This window comes from Neomonachus schauinslandi, chromosome X, assembly GCF_002201575.2.
Source record: "Neomonachus schauinslandi chromosome X, ASM220157v2, whole genome shotgun sequence".
NCBI classification, from domain to species: domain Eukaryota; kingdom Metazoa; phylum Chordata; class Mammalia; order Carnivora; family Phocidae; genus Neomonachus; species Neomonachus schauinslandi.
Window position 1 is genome coordinate 55,770,488 of NC_058419.1, and position 16,853 is coordinate 55,787,340.

Genomic DNA, 16,853 nt, shown 5'->3' on the forward strand with positions numbered 1-16,853 from the left:
CAGCAAAGGCAGTCCTAAGAGGAAAGTATATAGCAATACAAGACTTTCTCAAGAAACAAGAAAGGTCTCAAATACACAACCGAACCCTACACCTAAAGGAGCTGGAGAAAGAACAGCAAATAAAGCCTAAACCCAGCAGGAGAAGAGAAATAATAAAGATCAGAGCAGAAATCAATGAAATAGAAACCAAAAGAACAGTAGAACAGATCAACGAAACTAGGAGCTGGCTCTTTGAAACAATTAACAAGATTGATAAACCCCTGGCCAGACTTATCAAAAAGAAAAGAGAAAGGACCCAAATAAATAAAATCATGAATGAAAGAGGAGAGATCACAACCAACACCAAAGAATTATGAGCAACTGTATGCCAGCAAATTAGATAATCTGGAAGAAATGGATGCATTCCTAGAGATGTATCAACTACCAAAACTGAACCAGGAAGAAATAGAAAACCTGAACAGACCTATAACCACTAAGGAAATTGAAGCCGTCATCAAAAATCTCCCAACAAACAAGAGCTCAGGGCCGGACGGCTCCCAAGGGGAATTCTACCAAACATTTAAAGAAGAATTAATACCTGTTCTTCTGAAACTGTTCTGAAAAATAGAAATGGAAGGAAAACTTCCAAACTCGTTTTATGAGGCCACCACTACCTTGATCCCAAAACCAGACAAAGACCCCATCAAAAAGGAGAATTACAGGCCAATATCCCTGATGAACATGGATGCAAAAATTCTCAGCAAAATACTAGACAATAGGATCCAACAGTACATTAAAAGGATTATTCACCACAACCTGGTGGGATTTATCCCTGGGCTGCAAGGTTGGTTCAACATCCACAAATCAATCAATGTGATATAATACATTAATAAAAGAAAGAACAAGAACCATATGATCCTCTCAATAGATGCAGGAAAAGCATTTGACAAAGTACAGCATCCTTTCTTGATCAAAACTCTTTAGAGTATAGGGATAGATGGTACATACCTCAATATCATAAAAGCCATCTATGAAAAACCCACAGTGAATATCATTCTCAATGGGGAAAAACTGAGAGCTTTCCCCCTAATGTCAGGAGCACGGCAGGGATGTCCACTATCACCACTGCTATTCAACAAAATATTAGAAGTCCTAGCCACAGCAATCAGACAACAAAAAGAAATAAAAGGCATCTGAATCAGCAACAAAGTCAAACTCTCACTCTGCAGATGATATGATACTTTATGTGGAAAACCCAAAAGACTCCACCCCAAAACTGTTCAAACTCATACAGGAATTCAGTAATGTGTCAGGATATAAAATCAATGCACAGATATCAGTGGCATTCATATACACCAACAACAAGACAGAAGAAAGAGAAATTAAGGAGTCAATCCCATTTACCATTGCACCCAAAACCATAAGATACCTAGGAATAAATCTATCCAAAGAGGCAAAGAGTTTGTACTCAGAAAACTATAAAATACTCATGAAAGAAATTGAGGAAAACACAAAGAAATGGAAAAACATTCCATGCTCATGGATTGCAAGAACAAAGATTGTGAAGATGTCAAGGCTACCTAGAGCAATCTACACATTCAATGCAATCCCTATCAAAATATCATCCACTTTTTCCAAAGAAATGGAACAAATAATTTTAAAATTTGTATGGAACCAGAAAAGACCCCGAATAGCCCGAGGAATGTTGAAAAAGAAAGCAAAGTTGGTGGCATCACAATTCCGCACTTCAAGCTCTATTACAAAGTTGTCATCAAGACAGTATGGTACTGGCACAAAAACAGACACATAGATCAATGGAATAGAATAGAGAGCCCAGAAATGGACCCTCAACTCTATGGTCAACTAATCTTTGACAAAGCAGGAAAGAATGTCCAATGGAAAAAAGACAGTCTCTTCAACAAATGGTGTTGGGAAAATTGGACAGCCACATGCAGAAGAATGAAACTGGACCATTTCCTTATACCACACACAAAAATAGACTCCAAATGGTTGAAAGACCTCAATGTGAGACAGGAGTCCATCAAAATCCTAAAGGAGAACACAGGCAGCAACTTCTTCGACCTCAGCCGCAGCAACTTCTTCCTAGAAACATCACCAAAGGCAAGGGAAGCAAGGGCAAAAATGAACTATTGGGAGTTCATGAAGATAAAAGGCTTTTGCACAGCAAAAGAAACAGTCAACAAAACCAAAAAACAACTGACAGAATGGGAGAAGATATTTGCAAATGACATATCAGATAAAGGGCTAGTGTCCAAAATCTATAAAGAACTTATCAAACTCAACACCCAAAGAACAAATAATCCAATCAAGAAATGGGCAGAAGACATGAACAGACATTTTTCCAAAGAAGACATCCAAATGGCCAACAGACACATGAAAAAGTGCTCAACATTGCTCGGCATCAGGGAAATCCAAATCAAAACCTCAGTGAGATACCACCTCACACCAGTCAGAATGGCTAAAATTAACAAGTCAGGAAAGGACAGATGTTGGCAGGGATGCAGAGAAGGGGAACCCTCTTACACTGTTGGTGGGAATGCAAGCTGGTGCAGCCACTCTGGAAAACAGTATGGAGGTTCCTCAAAAAGTTGAAAATAGAGCTACCGTATGACCCAGCAATTGCACTACTGCGTATTTACCCCAAAGATACAAATATAGGGATCCGAAGGTGTACGTGCACTCCAATGTTTATAGCAGCAATGTCCACAATAGCCAAACTATGGAAAGAGCCAAGATGTCCACCAACAGATGAATGGATAAAGAAGAAGTGGTATATATATATACAATGGAATATTATACATCCACCAAAAGGAATTAAATGTTGCCATTTGCAATGACCTGGATGGAACTGGAGGGTATTATGCTGAGCGAAATAAGTCAATCAGAGAAAGACATGTATCATATGATCTCACTGTTATGAGAAATTCTTAATCTCAGGAAAGAAACTGGGGGTTGCTGGAGTGGTGGGGGGTGGGAGGGATGGGGTGGTTGGGTGATAGACATTGGGGAGCGTGTGTGCTATGGTGAGCACTGTGAACTGTGTAAGACTGCTGAATCACAGATCTGTACCTCTGAAACAAATAATACATTATATGTTAAAAAAAATAAAAAGAAGATAGCAGGAAGGGAAAAATGAAGGGGGGGAATCAGAGGGGGAGACAAACCATGAGAGACCATGGACTCTGAGAAACAAACTGAAGGTTCTAGAGGGGAGGGTTGTGGGGGGGATGGATTAGCCTGGTGAAGGGTATTAAAGAGGGCATGTACTGAATGGAGCACTGGGTGTTATATGCAAATAATGAATCATGGAACACTACATCAAAAAAAAAAAAAAAGAAATCGATTATCATCTATTGAGTACCAAGATATTTTTCCAGCAGTATTATCCCCTCAATATTCTTTTATATGCACAGGACTACTTTATTCTTATATCAGAATTTGTTTTTAGATACTTAGTCAAAAAAATCATTTTCTAACCCCCAGAGCCTTAACAGTGGTTCTTTTTACCTACAGCAGCTTTTTTATTTTTATTTTTTAAGGATTCTTATATTTATTTGTTTGAAATAGTGAGAGAGAGAGAGCATAAACAGGTGGAGGGCCAGAGGGAGAGGGAGAAGCAAGCTCCCTGATGTGGGGCTTAATCCCAGGACCCCAAGGTCATGACCTGAGTGGAAGGCAGACGCTTAACTGACTGAGCCACCCAGGCACCCCATACAGCATTTTAAAAAAAATTTGAACATGTGAACTAGGATATATAAAATTCTGAAGCAAAAATGGGGAATCTGGAAATACTTTCCCCAAGGAAAGTCCTTGAAAGACACTTTGGAAACCACTGTTCCATAGGGGAAATCCCAAGCTTCGAAACCTGATAAAAAACTAGCTTCACAAGTTGGCTTTTCCCTACCCTTTATACTAAACATATTGCCTATGAGTCTCCCACCTCAAACATCTGCTCTAGGTCTTCAACTTAATTGGTATTCCCCCTAACACACTAGTCTCTTTCTCATTAGTGTTTATTTTTCTGTAGTCCTCTCTGCCTAGAATGTTTTTCACTGATTCTCCTCCTGTCTGACATTCAGTCTACAAAACATAGCTCCAAAGTTTCCATCTTTCTGTGTATTACCCAACTTACCAAATTGACTTGGTTGCTCCCATCTCTGTGATCTTTAGCACCTGGTATGTACTTTTATTATAGTCTGTATCACACTTTAGTGCAATTATTAATTTACATGTCCTCTCTAGTTCTACTGTTGACAAGGACTGCTACTCATATAATTTTTCATTACCTTAGACAAAATACCCTAATACAGCAGGTGCTTTATAAAATTTTGTATGACTAAAGAAATAAAAATCTCACTGTCATTAAATTCATTTTCATTTTCTACCATATAATAACTTTAATATTTTTTAAAGTTTCAGTTAGAGAAATATTAAGCTTATTTTTAAGTATTTCATGCACTTTTAAGTTCTTTTATAGAGAATAAAAAAGTTCAATGCTAAAGTATGAAACTGGTATTTTTAGGGGATCACTGCTTATCATGGTGTTGATAAACACTAAATTATTTAAGACAATGACCATTTGGATGTTCTTCTTTTCTAATCATAAGGCTTCTCTACCAAGGATACATCTTCTTTCTACTTTTTAACTTAGATTAAAACTGGACAAGATACACAGATGTTCAAAACCCTTAAAAACAAAGAAAACTATATATTATTGAGACATATAAGTGAGCAGATGTGCTGGATTCTACAGAAGGCTTTGAGACAAGGCTGGTTTGGCTAGTGCCCCTCATCACTGCCCCCAGCACACAAAAATATACATACAATAAGGCCTTGAAAGGGATTTCCTACAAGGAAATGACAATTTTTTTTAAAGAGTCATGTCCATTTTATTTGAGTCACTAGAATAACAAAACTGTTTTCTTGAATACTTTAAAAATTCAATAATGTACCCTCTAGTACAGCTTGAAAAGCTCTGAAGGACAAGGCAGTTAGATCAATATTAGCTTATTTCTAATTCTGGGCAGCATGAACAGACAAGGCTGATCATCAGATGGATTTTATTACCTGTCGGAGTGATAAGTCCTGGTGATAAAAGGCCGGGGACTGAATGGGGCAGAAGGCGAACATTGTCCTGCAACACTCCCAAAGAACGCTTAGGAGGCCTGCCAGGCCTGGAACTGTTGAAAAACAGACAAAAACAAAGATCAGGTTAAAAATGTACTCTTTTTGGAAATACCATCACTTGCTATATTTGTCTCCTCAATCTTGTTTAATTACCAAGAGTGATAGAATTTTATTTTAAAGACTATTTTCATTGATTACCAAAAGACCAATACTTTTCTTTCTACTAAATTTCCCAACATAGTTATGGCAAAAATTAAAACCATAAAAGACTAATTTTTAGTTTAGATTACATTTTCAAGGCAGCACTTTGCAATACAGCTTGCTTGTTGTGAGAAACCCAAAGTTACCTCCTGTTTAAAGCTACATTTGATCCCAAGTATTATTAGTACATGCTACTGAGACCTGAGATAGTGACTCACAGAATTCAGATTGTCTAGAATGTGAAGTGACTAAATCTCTGCACAGAGAGGTAAAGGGGTAAAGAGCTAAGAGATGGGGAATATGATGTGATTTTTTTTAGCATTTCCACAGATGCCAGGAGACCACCAGGAACAAAGGACCCCCACTCTCAGTAGATTTTTTTAAATCTACCTATTATTTAAACCAGGCTATATAACCAGCAGTGCACTCTCTTGGAGTGGCTGTACTAACAAAACCTGCCACTTTTGCTATCTAGGCTGTCTTTTCTCACAGATATATTAGTGTTTCTAACTGATGAGTTGAGGCTAAACTCATAGCATTAACCTGACCTATTCCATTTGCACATTCTTCACTTTAGTGTGAGCAGTTCAGGAATTGCAGTTGCAAATGTTAATCCATAAAATAATAAAATAGAAAGTCAGTATCTGGCTTCCATGACTCAAATACAGTCAGTGTACTGATTACATCATTTGGAAGCTGTCACCAAAATGAAGAGATTTATAAGTCATTGAACATTAGGATCAAGTTATTCTCAAGTCATTCAATATATCTCAAATATTAGTTTCTAATGTTGCCTAAGATACTTCTATTGGTTTTTAGTAAAAATGCAGTTTAAAAGCTGAATAATAGGGCTTTTGACAAAATACTGAAACACTATATTAAATAGCCCAAACCACAAAAATGTATGAGGTTCAGATAGAAAACATTTCCAAAAATGACTTTTGGTTCACAAAAAAAGTTTAAGTTAAACCTTATTCTATCAATTTTGCAGTAGCAAAGTGCTCCATCAGTGTAAGACAAACTCAGCTTTTTAAATGAAGACAACTTCTAGCAACCTCACACAGAGGTAGCATTGCCCATTTCATTTTTCATACACTGTGCTGGTGTTATTTACTTTCATTGTACATCAATATTGTATATCAATTTAGCATGAAAGATTCTGTTTTTCTCATTAAATGTTTCAATTTTATAAACTGACTCTCCCTTCCTTCTTTCTACTTGATTCTGAGCCATAACTTATTTTATTTAATTCAGTATTGTTATCCTGTTTGCCTTTACCTTGTTTTATGGCTTCCTCTTTTAAGGAAGTGATAAGAGAAGAGCTATTTACTTCAAATGTCAAGGATCCCAAGATCACTGAACAATGTTCATCAGTGTATATCCAGTCATTAGAAGTTGAATAAGCTTCACCAAATCTGTACTTTCTAAGTGCTTCTTTGTCTTTTCATTAGTCAGAATACAAGGCTACTAACTTTATTCAAGTCTACCCTATTACTTTGTACTTTTCCAATGTAAACATTTCAGTGTGGTCTTCATGCTCACCATCACTTTCAGACTGTCTCCAGAACTAAGCTGCCTGATGTAACTTCTATTTCCATATAATGAGCCAGTTGTGACTGTGCACTTTGAAACCTTTAAGGTTTAACTAGATTTGTTCCAATTTCTTGGTCAATTTCACAATTTGAAGTAGCTCTTTTCCAATGAGCTGACTCAGGTTTGAGAGGCATTAGAGGTTTCTCAGGTGGTTCTACCTTAAATTCCAAGATTTGAAAAAAAATTGGTAAAATTTCCCACCATCATACCTATATTGGAGAATTCATGGCTTATGTTATAAATGGCTTGGTAGTATTTACTACATATTTTATAAACCAAGAGGACCATATTCACCATCCTAACATCTTTTTCAGTTGGTTGGTTGGTATGATTGAGTCTCCCCAATAAGAATGTATGCTCTATGAAGGTTGTGTATATCTCTGATTTTGTCACTGCATCCTGAGCAATTCTCATGGTATCTACACACAGTAGGGCCCAGTAAATTGTTAATTAACTCAGTTAATAGGAAATATTTCACTGTTGCTACAGTTTCCAAATATTCCTTAAATCGCTCTATTCTCCTTGACTACATGAATAGCAAGTTGGTTGCAACATTTAATCATCAGGTAATCATTCTTAAGTCTTGAAATCCACAATAATTATAGGAGCTTCAAAATATGATCCACTTGAATATGAATATGTACAAAGCTAAATAAGGTTAGATGCAACTATGCACAAGGTTAAAGAAGGGTAGATGTCACTTATCTTATGCCATTTCAAGAACCACTCAAGGACTAAAGGTCCCTGGAGTTACACATCTGCAGTGACAATATCACTTATTCAATCATTCAGTAAACACTTCATCATCCAGTAAACAAACATGCTCTAAGTGTCCAACCAGTGTGTGTCTGGCATGGTACTATATATAAGGATTATAGAGGTTAAAATTGAAGCTTGACAAAGGCAATGGATTTGGTCTCTTTGTTTATTGATATAATGTGAATACCTAGAACAGCTTCTATCTTTGAAGAGCTTATGGTCTAGTGATAGAGATGTGTGTCTGACCTATTGTTTAAAGTTTTGATTAACTCTTTAGTGGGTATAATTGTATGATATCCAAACTTGTTTAAATTTATCAGTGGGCAAAAATCACATTCAGATGTCTTTGTTTCTATTTTTGGAAAGAATACTTGGACCCCTAGAATAAATTAATTAGAATCAAATTTCTAAAAGTGCTTTATACTCAATAAAGTTCCATACTAATAGAAGATAGTTTTATTTTTACCTTTAGACTTAATGACCCTCTCTAGTAAGGCACTCCTAGCACTAAAGTTCCTGCATTTTTTTAATTTAAATTCAATTAGCTAACATATAGTACATCACTAGTTTCAGATGTAGTGCTCAGTAATTCATCAGTTGTATATAACACCCAGTGGTCATCACATCTCATGCCTTCCTTAATGCCTGCATTTCTTTTCAAAGAACACAAGCCTAACAACATGATGCAAGACTATGGAGGACACTGTAGAAAGTTGGAAAAGATCATTCTTAACAGATGATCCTGCTTCTTATCTTTAAGAGCTTTATTAGCATCAGGCAGATATTTACATATTAATCAAGACAAATAAACATGTGGTGATTTAACTAGAAAACTGTTATTTGGATGACAATTAAATCAGCATAGGTTGAAAGGTCCATCACTGCAGCATCCTATCTCTGCTGAAATATTGATTATGTTACTGATTTCAGTAATGCTTTATTTAACAGGGAACCAATAACCATGTAATTACTCTTTAATTTAATGATAATTGCTTGTTGGCAATTATTTGTTTTCTGCTTAATTACAAAGTTATTTTAACTCTGTAAAATAAAACAGCTTTAAAAAAAAAATTCCCACCCAAATGACTCAGTGGATGTATCATCCATGAACACCATAAACAAAAGTTGTTAAGGTACAAGACAAACAACCTAAGAAATAGAAAAACTTTTATTAAATAACTCAGCTAAATCTTTAAGAGCTTCAGCTTATAGAATGAACATTAGTTGGTTACACCTAATTAATGGGTGGTTTCTAGGGAAATTATACCAAAAAATCAAGATTTTCTCTGGGTCCAGGTCATTCTTTAACATAATTTATCCTGATATATATTTCCCCCTTCATTCTGCAACCTTCTTTAGAAGAAATAAAATAGGGGCGCCTGGGTAGCTCAGTCAGTTAAGCATCTGCCTTTGGCTCAGGTCATGATCCCAGGGTCCTGGGATCAAGCTCTGCATCGGGCTCCCTGCCCAGCGGGAAGCCTGCTTCTCCCTCTCCCACTCTCCCTGCTTGTGTTGCCTCTCTCGCTGTGTCTCTCTCTGTCAAATAAATAAACAAAATCTTAAAAAAAAAAGAAATAAAATAATTCAGCTTCCTGAGGTAAAAGAATAAACCAACTTGAAATATATATCTATAGTATTTCATATTTCTGCAGTTGAAGTGGATTACCATCAGAGCATTACCTCAGTTTATAAACTTTATAGAGTTGGTGGCTCCCTCTTAGGGAATTCAGTAGGTCTTCTGGTATCAAAAAGATATGACACATTCCATGATATATCTATTCCATGCTGTAACAGATAAAGTAGCTAATACTTTGTTCATTAAGATTATGAAATTTCACTGTTAGAGTTATTTTTACCTCATGTTAGCATCCGTTTGTACATGAATCAAGGAATAAGCAACTGAGTAAGATGAGTGATTTTGTTTTTCAAAGAATAAAAGTCTTGTTAATAAATTAGTTAGTGATGACGAGCCTTCAGGATATTTCATACCAATCATATAGTCAGTACATGATTTAGTTAGGAATCACAAGTCATGTTATCCTCTTCAATGAAAGCTTGGTTTACTACTTTTAAAGAAATACTTGTAACATTCTGGGACAAACTGAGCAAACTGCTGAAGATATAGTGGCAGTTAGGGTGGCATTAGCAGCCACTTGTAAGACCACTGCAATTGGATTCCCAAAGTGGGACCTGTTAGCAATGACCTGGGATTCACTTCTCAGAGCTATCACTGATATTTAAAATCCCTTGGGATAATCTCTGAGTGCATCATGTTTTCACTCACATTAGAAGCCAAAAATGACATTAGTTTTGAAGGTGTTGTTTATCTGACTGTGAGAGTACTGCTCTGACTTTCAATGTGCTTTTTAAATTAAATAAGAATCTTCTTGCCAGAACAGTAAAACTTTTAATTGCATCATGGATTAATAATAATCTCTTAGGCCTGACATTTATTACAACATTTCAGGGATGCCAGTGGTAGTTAAACTCTACCTGACCTTTCAGTATTTATGAAGAGAAACAAACTCTGACCTCACAGCAACCTGAATCCATCTTCTCTCAGTGTTGGCAAACTGATAATTTGTCTAACTATTGCACTGGATTATATTCCCAACCAGATCAAAGGCAGCAGCAACCAATTCAGCAAATGGGAGAAACTCATCCATGAAAAATGGGCAAATAACATTAATCATATATGAAATTTTTCAAGCTAATAACTAGAACCTGGGCACTATGGTAACTCTCATAAAAAGGTGCTTATGTTAAGCTGGGCATCAATCGGTCCTTGGTCATGGGAACTTAAAGTGTGGCTCATCATGTCTCTAGGAGCTATCAATATAAAGAACAACAATAACAACACACACAAAAAAAAAAAAACACCAGAAGCAAGACCATTTATATTCCATTACCATTTACTCTTCTTTCAGTTTCTTTTTCTTTTTTTTTTTTTTTTTTTTGAGTACAGTTGATACATAGTAGTTTCAGGTATACCTTTTCCAGTTCTTATAGGCAACCCAAAACTCAAATTTGGATATGTTAAAATCATCAACACCAGCATTCCATTCGAATTAGGGAAGTTAAGGAAATTATCTTTAACATAAGGATGTTCAAGGGATGAAGAAAAACCTCCACTTGTTAATGGACCACATATTACAATATTGAGGATTATGTAGAGCAATTTATTTATGCATTAATCTTATAATTGTGATAAATTGAATTATTTATATCTATTATCTTAAATTATAATGTTAATTCCCTTGCTAATGCTGCGTTTCTGTTTTTCCTTCAATAAAAAAAAAGAAATCTGATGTAATAGACAATTTAAGGGTCGACTACTCACTTGATAGAAAGTATAACTGTGAAGTTATTTTATACTTCATTTACTTGACTCTGCTCCCTTTTTAAATTAAATGTGCTCCAGGCCTGGTTGTTAGCACCTTTAAACAAGTTTACTTTTTGTCATAAATTGACTGAATTCTAATAAAGGTTTTAATATAATTAACAAAGATTGTATAACAAAAATACTGGCATATGACTTGAATTCTTAGTGGCCTCTTTCTTCTCTGCTTGTGTAATTCCTATTAACTTCAGTGGAATCAATGCACCTTAGTAAATCTTAGAGTAAATCAAATTAAATAAACATTTCCCCTTCTAAAGTGTATCATATCACTGTCAGATACAACTTTTTTTTTTTTAGAGGCATTATTGAATTCAAAGAGTATATCACTATGCAAAACTTCTGATATTAAGAGAATGGATAAGAAGTTAACATTCACTTTTGGATACATTCTATTAACATTTCAAATTCAACATATGCCTCCCCAAATCCCACTCTCCAATCCTCCCTTTTCCTGTTTTGTCATCAGTACAGGCATGCTCTCCTCTTGATTTCCAAAACTATAAACTTGAGGGCAATTTTGATTCTCCCTCTTCCTCTCCTTTCATTTTCAGTCTCCAATATTTTTACTCCATTGTAATATGTGTTGCAGATTTCCATCTCCATCTATTGCTAACCCCCTAATTCAGGCCCTTATCACTTCAAGCCCAGGCTATTTTTAACAGTTTGCTTCATTGTTCCAATTCATTCTATGTAAACTGTGCCGTGAATTTTGGTGAAACTTCCCTTTTGTTATGTCATCTTTTGCTCCAGAACCTTCAATACTTCCTGACTGCATACAAAACAAAGTCTAAATGCCTTAGTCTGGCAATCTCCCCCAATATGTATTTCTTCCCTTTCTCCAATTACTTCCTAAATGAGTATTCTATTCCAGCTGGAAGAATTGATTCAATCTCTGCTAAGCATAGTATTTAACCCTAGAACCCTTTCATTGTAAAACATTTTCAAGGTATCAGAGTTCCTTGGAGACATGCTTTCCTAAGCTCCACTGCCTTGGGAAGGCTTCAGTATAAACTGCTGTAACTGCTGCTGCTTTTCTGAAAGGCCACTAACTTTTACTTTGTATCATCATTTATAGATTTTCTTAAATGGTTATCAAAAAGGGCACTTTAGTGGCTGAGGAGCAAGATGGTGGAGGAGTAGGAGACCTAAATTTCGTCTGGCCACAGGAATTCAGCTAGATAGGGATCAAACCATTCTGAACACCTATGAACTCAACAGAAGATCAAAAAAAAGAATAGCAGCAACTCTCTGAACAGAAAAGAGACCACTTTCTGGAAGGTCTCTTCTGATTTGTTTAGTGTATATTTTTCTGGGATCACTGTTCCCTTGTTAGCATTTTGTTTTCTCATTCATCCATTCTCCTCTAGACAAAATGACAAGATGGAAAAAATCACTTCAAAAAAAAGAACAAGAGGCAATACCGACTGCCAGGGACCTAATCAATACGGACATTAGTAAGATGACAGAACTAATGTTCAGAATGACGATTTTAAAGATACTAGATGGGCTTGAAAAAAGCATGGAAGACATTAGAGAAACTCTTTCTGGAGAAATAAAAGAACTAAAATCTAACCAAGTCAAAATCAAAAACGCTATTAATGAGGTGCAATCAAAAATAAGGCTCTAACTGCTATGACAAATGAGACAGAAGAGAGAATTACTGATATAGAAGACCAATGATGGAAAATAAAGAAGCTGAGAAAAACAGAGATAAAAACTACTGGATCACGAGGGCAGAATTTGAGAGATAAGTGATACCATAAAACAAAACAATATTAGAATAATTGGGATCCCAGAAGAAGAAAGAGAGAGATGGGCAGGAGGTATATTGGAGCAAATTATAGCAGAGAACTTCACTAATTTGGGGAAGGAAACAGGCATCAAAATCCAGGAGGCACAGAGAAGCCCCCCCAAAAACAATAAATATAGGTCAACACACCAACATGTAACAGTAAAACATACGGGTCTCAGAGACAAAGAGAAAATCCTGAAAGCAGCCTGGGATAAGAGATCTGTAACCTGCAATGACAGGAACATTAGATTGGCAACAGACCTATCCACAGAGACCTGGCAGGCCAGAAAGGAATGGCATGATATACTCAGAGCACTAAATGAGAAAAATATGCAGCCAAGAATACTATATTCAGCTAGGCTCTCATTGAAAATAGAAGGAGAGAGAAAAAGCTTCCAGGACAAACAAAAACTAAAGGAATTTGCAAACACAAAAGCAGCCCTACAAGAAATATTGAAAGGGGTCCTCTAAGCAAAGAGAGCGCCTAAAAGTAACATAGACCAGAAACGAACACAGACAATACACAGTAACAGTAACCTTACAGGCAATACAATGGCACTAAATTCATATCTTTCCATAGTTACCCTGAATGTAAATGGGCTAAATTCCCCAATCAAAAGACACAGGCTATCAGATTGGATAAAAAACAAGACCCATTGATATGCTGTCTGTAAGAGACTCATTTTAGACCCAAAGACACCTCGAGATTGAAACTGAGGGGGTGGAAAACGATTTACCAGGCTAATGGACACCAAAAGAAAGCTGGCTGGCAATCCTTATATCAGACAAATTAGATTTTAAACCAAAGACTATAATAAGAGATAAAGGAAGGACACCAAATCATACTTAAAGGGTCTATTCAACAAGAAGATCTAACAATTGTAAATATCTATGCCCCTAACAAGGGGGCAGCCAATTATACAAGCCAATTAATAACAAAAGCAAAGAAACACATTGACAACAATACAATAATAGTGGGTGACATTAACACCCCCCTCACTGAAATGGACAATCATCTAAGCAAAAGATCAACAAGGAACTAAAGACTTTAAATGACACACTGGACCAAATGGACTTCACAGATATATTCAGAACATTCCATCCCAAAGCAACAGAATACACATTCTTCTCTAGTGCCCACGGAACATTCTCCAGAATAGATCACATCCTAGGTCACAAATCAGGTCTCAATTGTTACCAAAAGACTGGGATCATTCCCTGCATATTTTCAGACCACAATGCTTTGAAACTAGAACTCAATCACAAGAAGAAAGTCAGAAAGAACTCAAATACATGGAGGTTAAAGAGCATCCTACTAAAGAATGGATGGGTCAACCAGGAAATTAAAGAAGAGTTTAAAAAATTCATGGAAACAAATGAAAATGAAAACATAACTGTTCAAAATCTTTGGGATGCAGCAAAGGCAGTCCTAAGAGGAAAGTATATAGCAATACAAGACTTTCTCAAGAAACAAGAAAGGTCTCAAATACACAACCGAACCCTACACCTAAAGGAGCTGGAGAAAGAACAGCAAATAAAGCCTAAACCCAGCAGGAGAAGAGAAATAATAAAGATCAGAGCAGAAATCAATGAAATAGAAACCAAAAGAACAGTAGAACAGATCAACGAAACTAGGAGCTGGCTCTTTGAAACAATTAACAAGATTGATAAACCCCTGGCCAGACTTATCAAAAAGAAAAGAGAAAGGACCCAAATAAATAAAATCATGAATGAAAGAGGAGAGATCACAACCAACACCAAAGAATTATGAGCAACTGTATGCCAGCAAATTAGATAATCTGGAAGAAATGGATGCATTCCTAGAGATGTATCAACTACCAAAACTGAACCAGGAAGAAATAGAAAACCTGAACAGACCTATAACCACTAAGGAAATTGAAGCCGTCATCAAAAATCTCCCAACAAACAAGAGCTCAGGGCCGGACGGCTCCCAAGGGGAATTCTACCAAACATTTAAAGAAGAATTAATACCTGTTCTTCTGAAACTGTTCTGAAAAATAGAAATGGAAGGAAAACTTCCAAACTCGTTTTATGAGGCCACCACTACCTTGATCCCAAAACCAGACAAAGACCCCATCAAAAAGGAGAATTACAGGCCAATATCCCTGATGAACATGGATGCAAAAATTCTCAGCAAAATACTAGACAATAGGATCCAACAGTACATTAAAAGGATTATTCACCACAACCTGGTGGGATTTATCCCTGGGCTGCAAGGTTGGTTCAACTCTGCAAATCAATCAATGTGATAGAATACACTAGTAAAAGAAAGAACAAGAACCATATGATCCTCTCAATAGATGCAGAAAAAGCATTTGACAAAGTACAGCATCCTTTCTTGATCAAAACTCTTCAGAGTATAGGCATAGAGGGTACATACCTCAATATCATAAAAGCCATCTATGAAAAACCCACAGCAAATATCATTCTCAATGGGGAAAAAACTGAGAGCTTTCCCCCTAAGGTCAGGAACAGGGCAAGGATGTCCACTATCACCACTGCTATTCAACATAATATTAGAAGTCCTAGCCACAGCAATCAGACAACAAAAAGAAATTAAAGGCATCCAAATTGGCAAGGAAGAAGTGAAACTCTCACTCTTTACAGATGATAGGATACTTTATGTGGAAAACCCAGAAGACTCCACCCCAAAACTGCTCGAACTCATACAGGAATTCAGTAAAGTGGCAGGATATAAAATCAATGCACAGAAATCAGTGGCATTCATATACACCAACAACAAGACAGAAGAAAGAGAAATTAAGGAATCAATCCCATTTACCATTGCACCCAAAACCATAAGATACCTAGGAATAAATCTAACCAAAGAGGCAAAGGATCTGTACTCAGAAAACTATAAATTACTCATGAAAGAAATTGAGGAAGACACAAAGAAATGGAAAAACATTCCATGCTCATGGATTGCAAGAACAAATATTGTGAAGATGTCAAGGCTACCTAGAGCAATCTACACATCTAAAGCAAATCCTATCAAAATACCATCCAGTTTTTTCAAAGAAATGGAAGAAATAATTTTAAAATTTGTATGGAACCAGAAAAGACCCCGAATAGCCTGAGGAATGTTGAAAAAGAAAAGCAAAGCTGGTGGTATCACAATTCCGGACTTCAAGCTCTCTTACAAAGTTGTAATCAAGACAGTATGGTACTGGTGCAAGAACAGACACATAGATCAATGGAACAGGATAGAGAGCCCAGAAATGGACCCTCAACTCTATGGTCAACTAATCTTCGACAAAGCAGGAAAGAATGTCCAATGGAAAAAAGACAGTCTCTTCAACAAATGGTGTTGGGAAAATTGGACAGCCACATGCAGAAGAATGAAACTGGACCATTTCCTTATACCACACACAAAAATAGACTCCAAATGGTTGAAAGACCTCAATGTGAGACAGGAGTCCATCAAAATCCTAAAGGAGAACACAGGCAGCAACTTCTTCGACCTCAGCCGCAGCAACTTCTTCCTAGAAACATCACCAAAGGCAAGGGAAGCAAGGGCAAAAATGAACTATTGGGAGTTCATGAAGATAAAAGGCTTTTGCACAGCAAAAGAAACAGTCAACAAAACCAAAAGACAACCGACAGAATGGGAAAAGATATTTGCAAGTGACATATCAGATAAGGGCTAGTATCCAAAATCTATAAAGAACTTATCAAACTCAACACCCAAAGAACAAATGATCCAATCAAGAAATGGGCAGAAGACATGAACAGACATTTTTCCAAAGAAGACATCCAAATGGCCAACAGACACATGAAAAAGTGCTCAACATCGCTCGGCATCAGGGAAATCCAAATCAAAACCTCAGTGAGATACCACCTCACACCAGGCAGAATGGCTAAAATTAACAAGTCAGGAAAGGACAGATGTTGGCAGGGATGCAGAGAAGGGGAACCCTCTTACACTGTTGGTGGGAATGCAAGCTGGTGCAGCCACTCTGG

At 36.6% G+C, this 16,853-nt stretch overlaps 1 protein-coding gene across 1 annotated transcript in view; it reads right to left on the minus strand.

Annotated features, from left to right (window-relative positions):
- DACH2 (dachshund family transcription factor 2) overlaps positions 1-16,853 on the minus strand; it is a 990,389-nt gene that overhangs the window by 524,435 nt on the left and 449,101 nt on the right. The window contains exon 3 of the mRNA XM_021683434.2: positions 5,068-5,180. Within this exon, the coding sequence (XP_021539109.2) occupies positions 5,068-5,180 (113 nt within the window). The remainder of the gene's footprint in view (positions 1-5,067; positions 5,181-16,853) is intronic.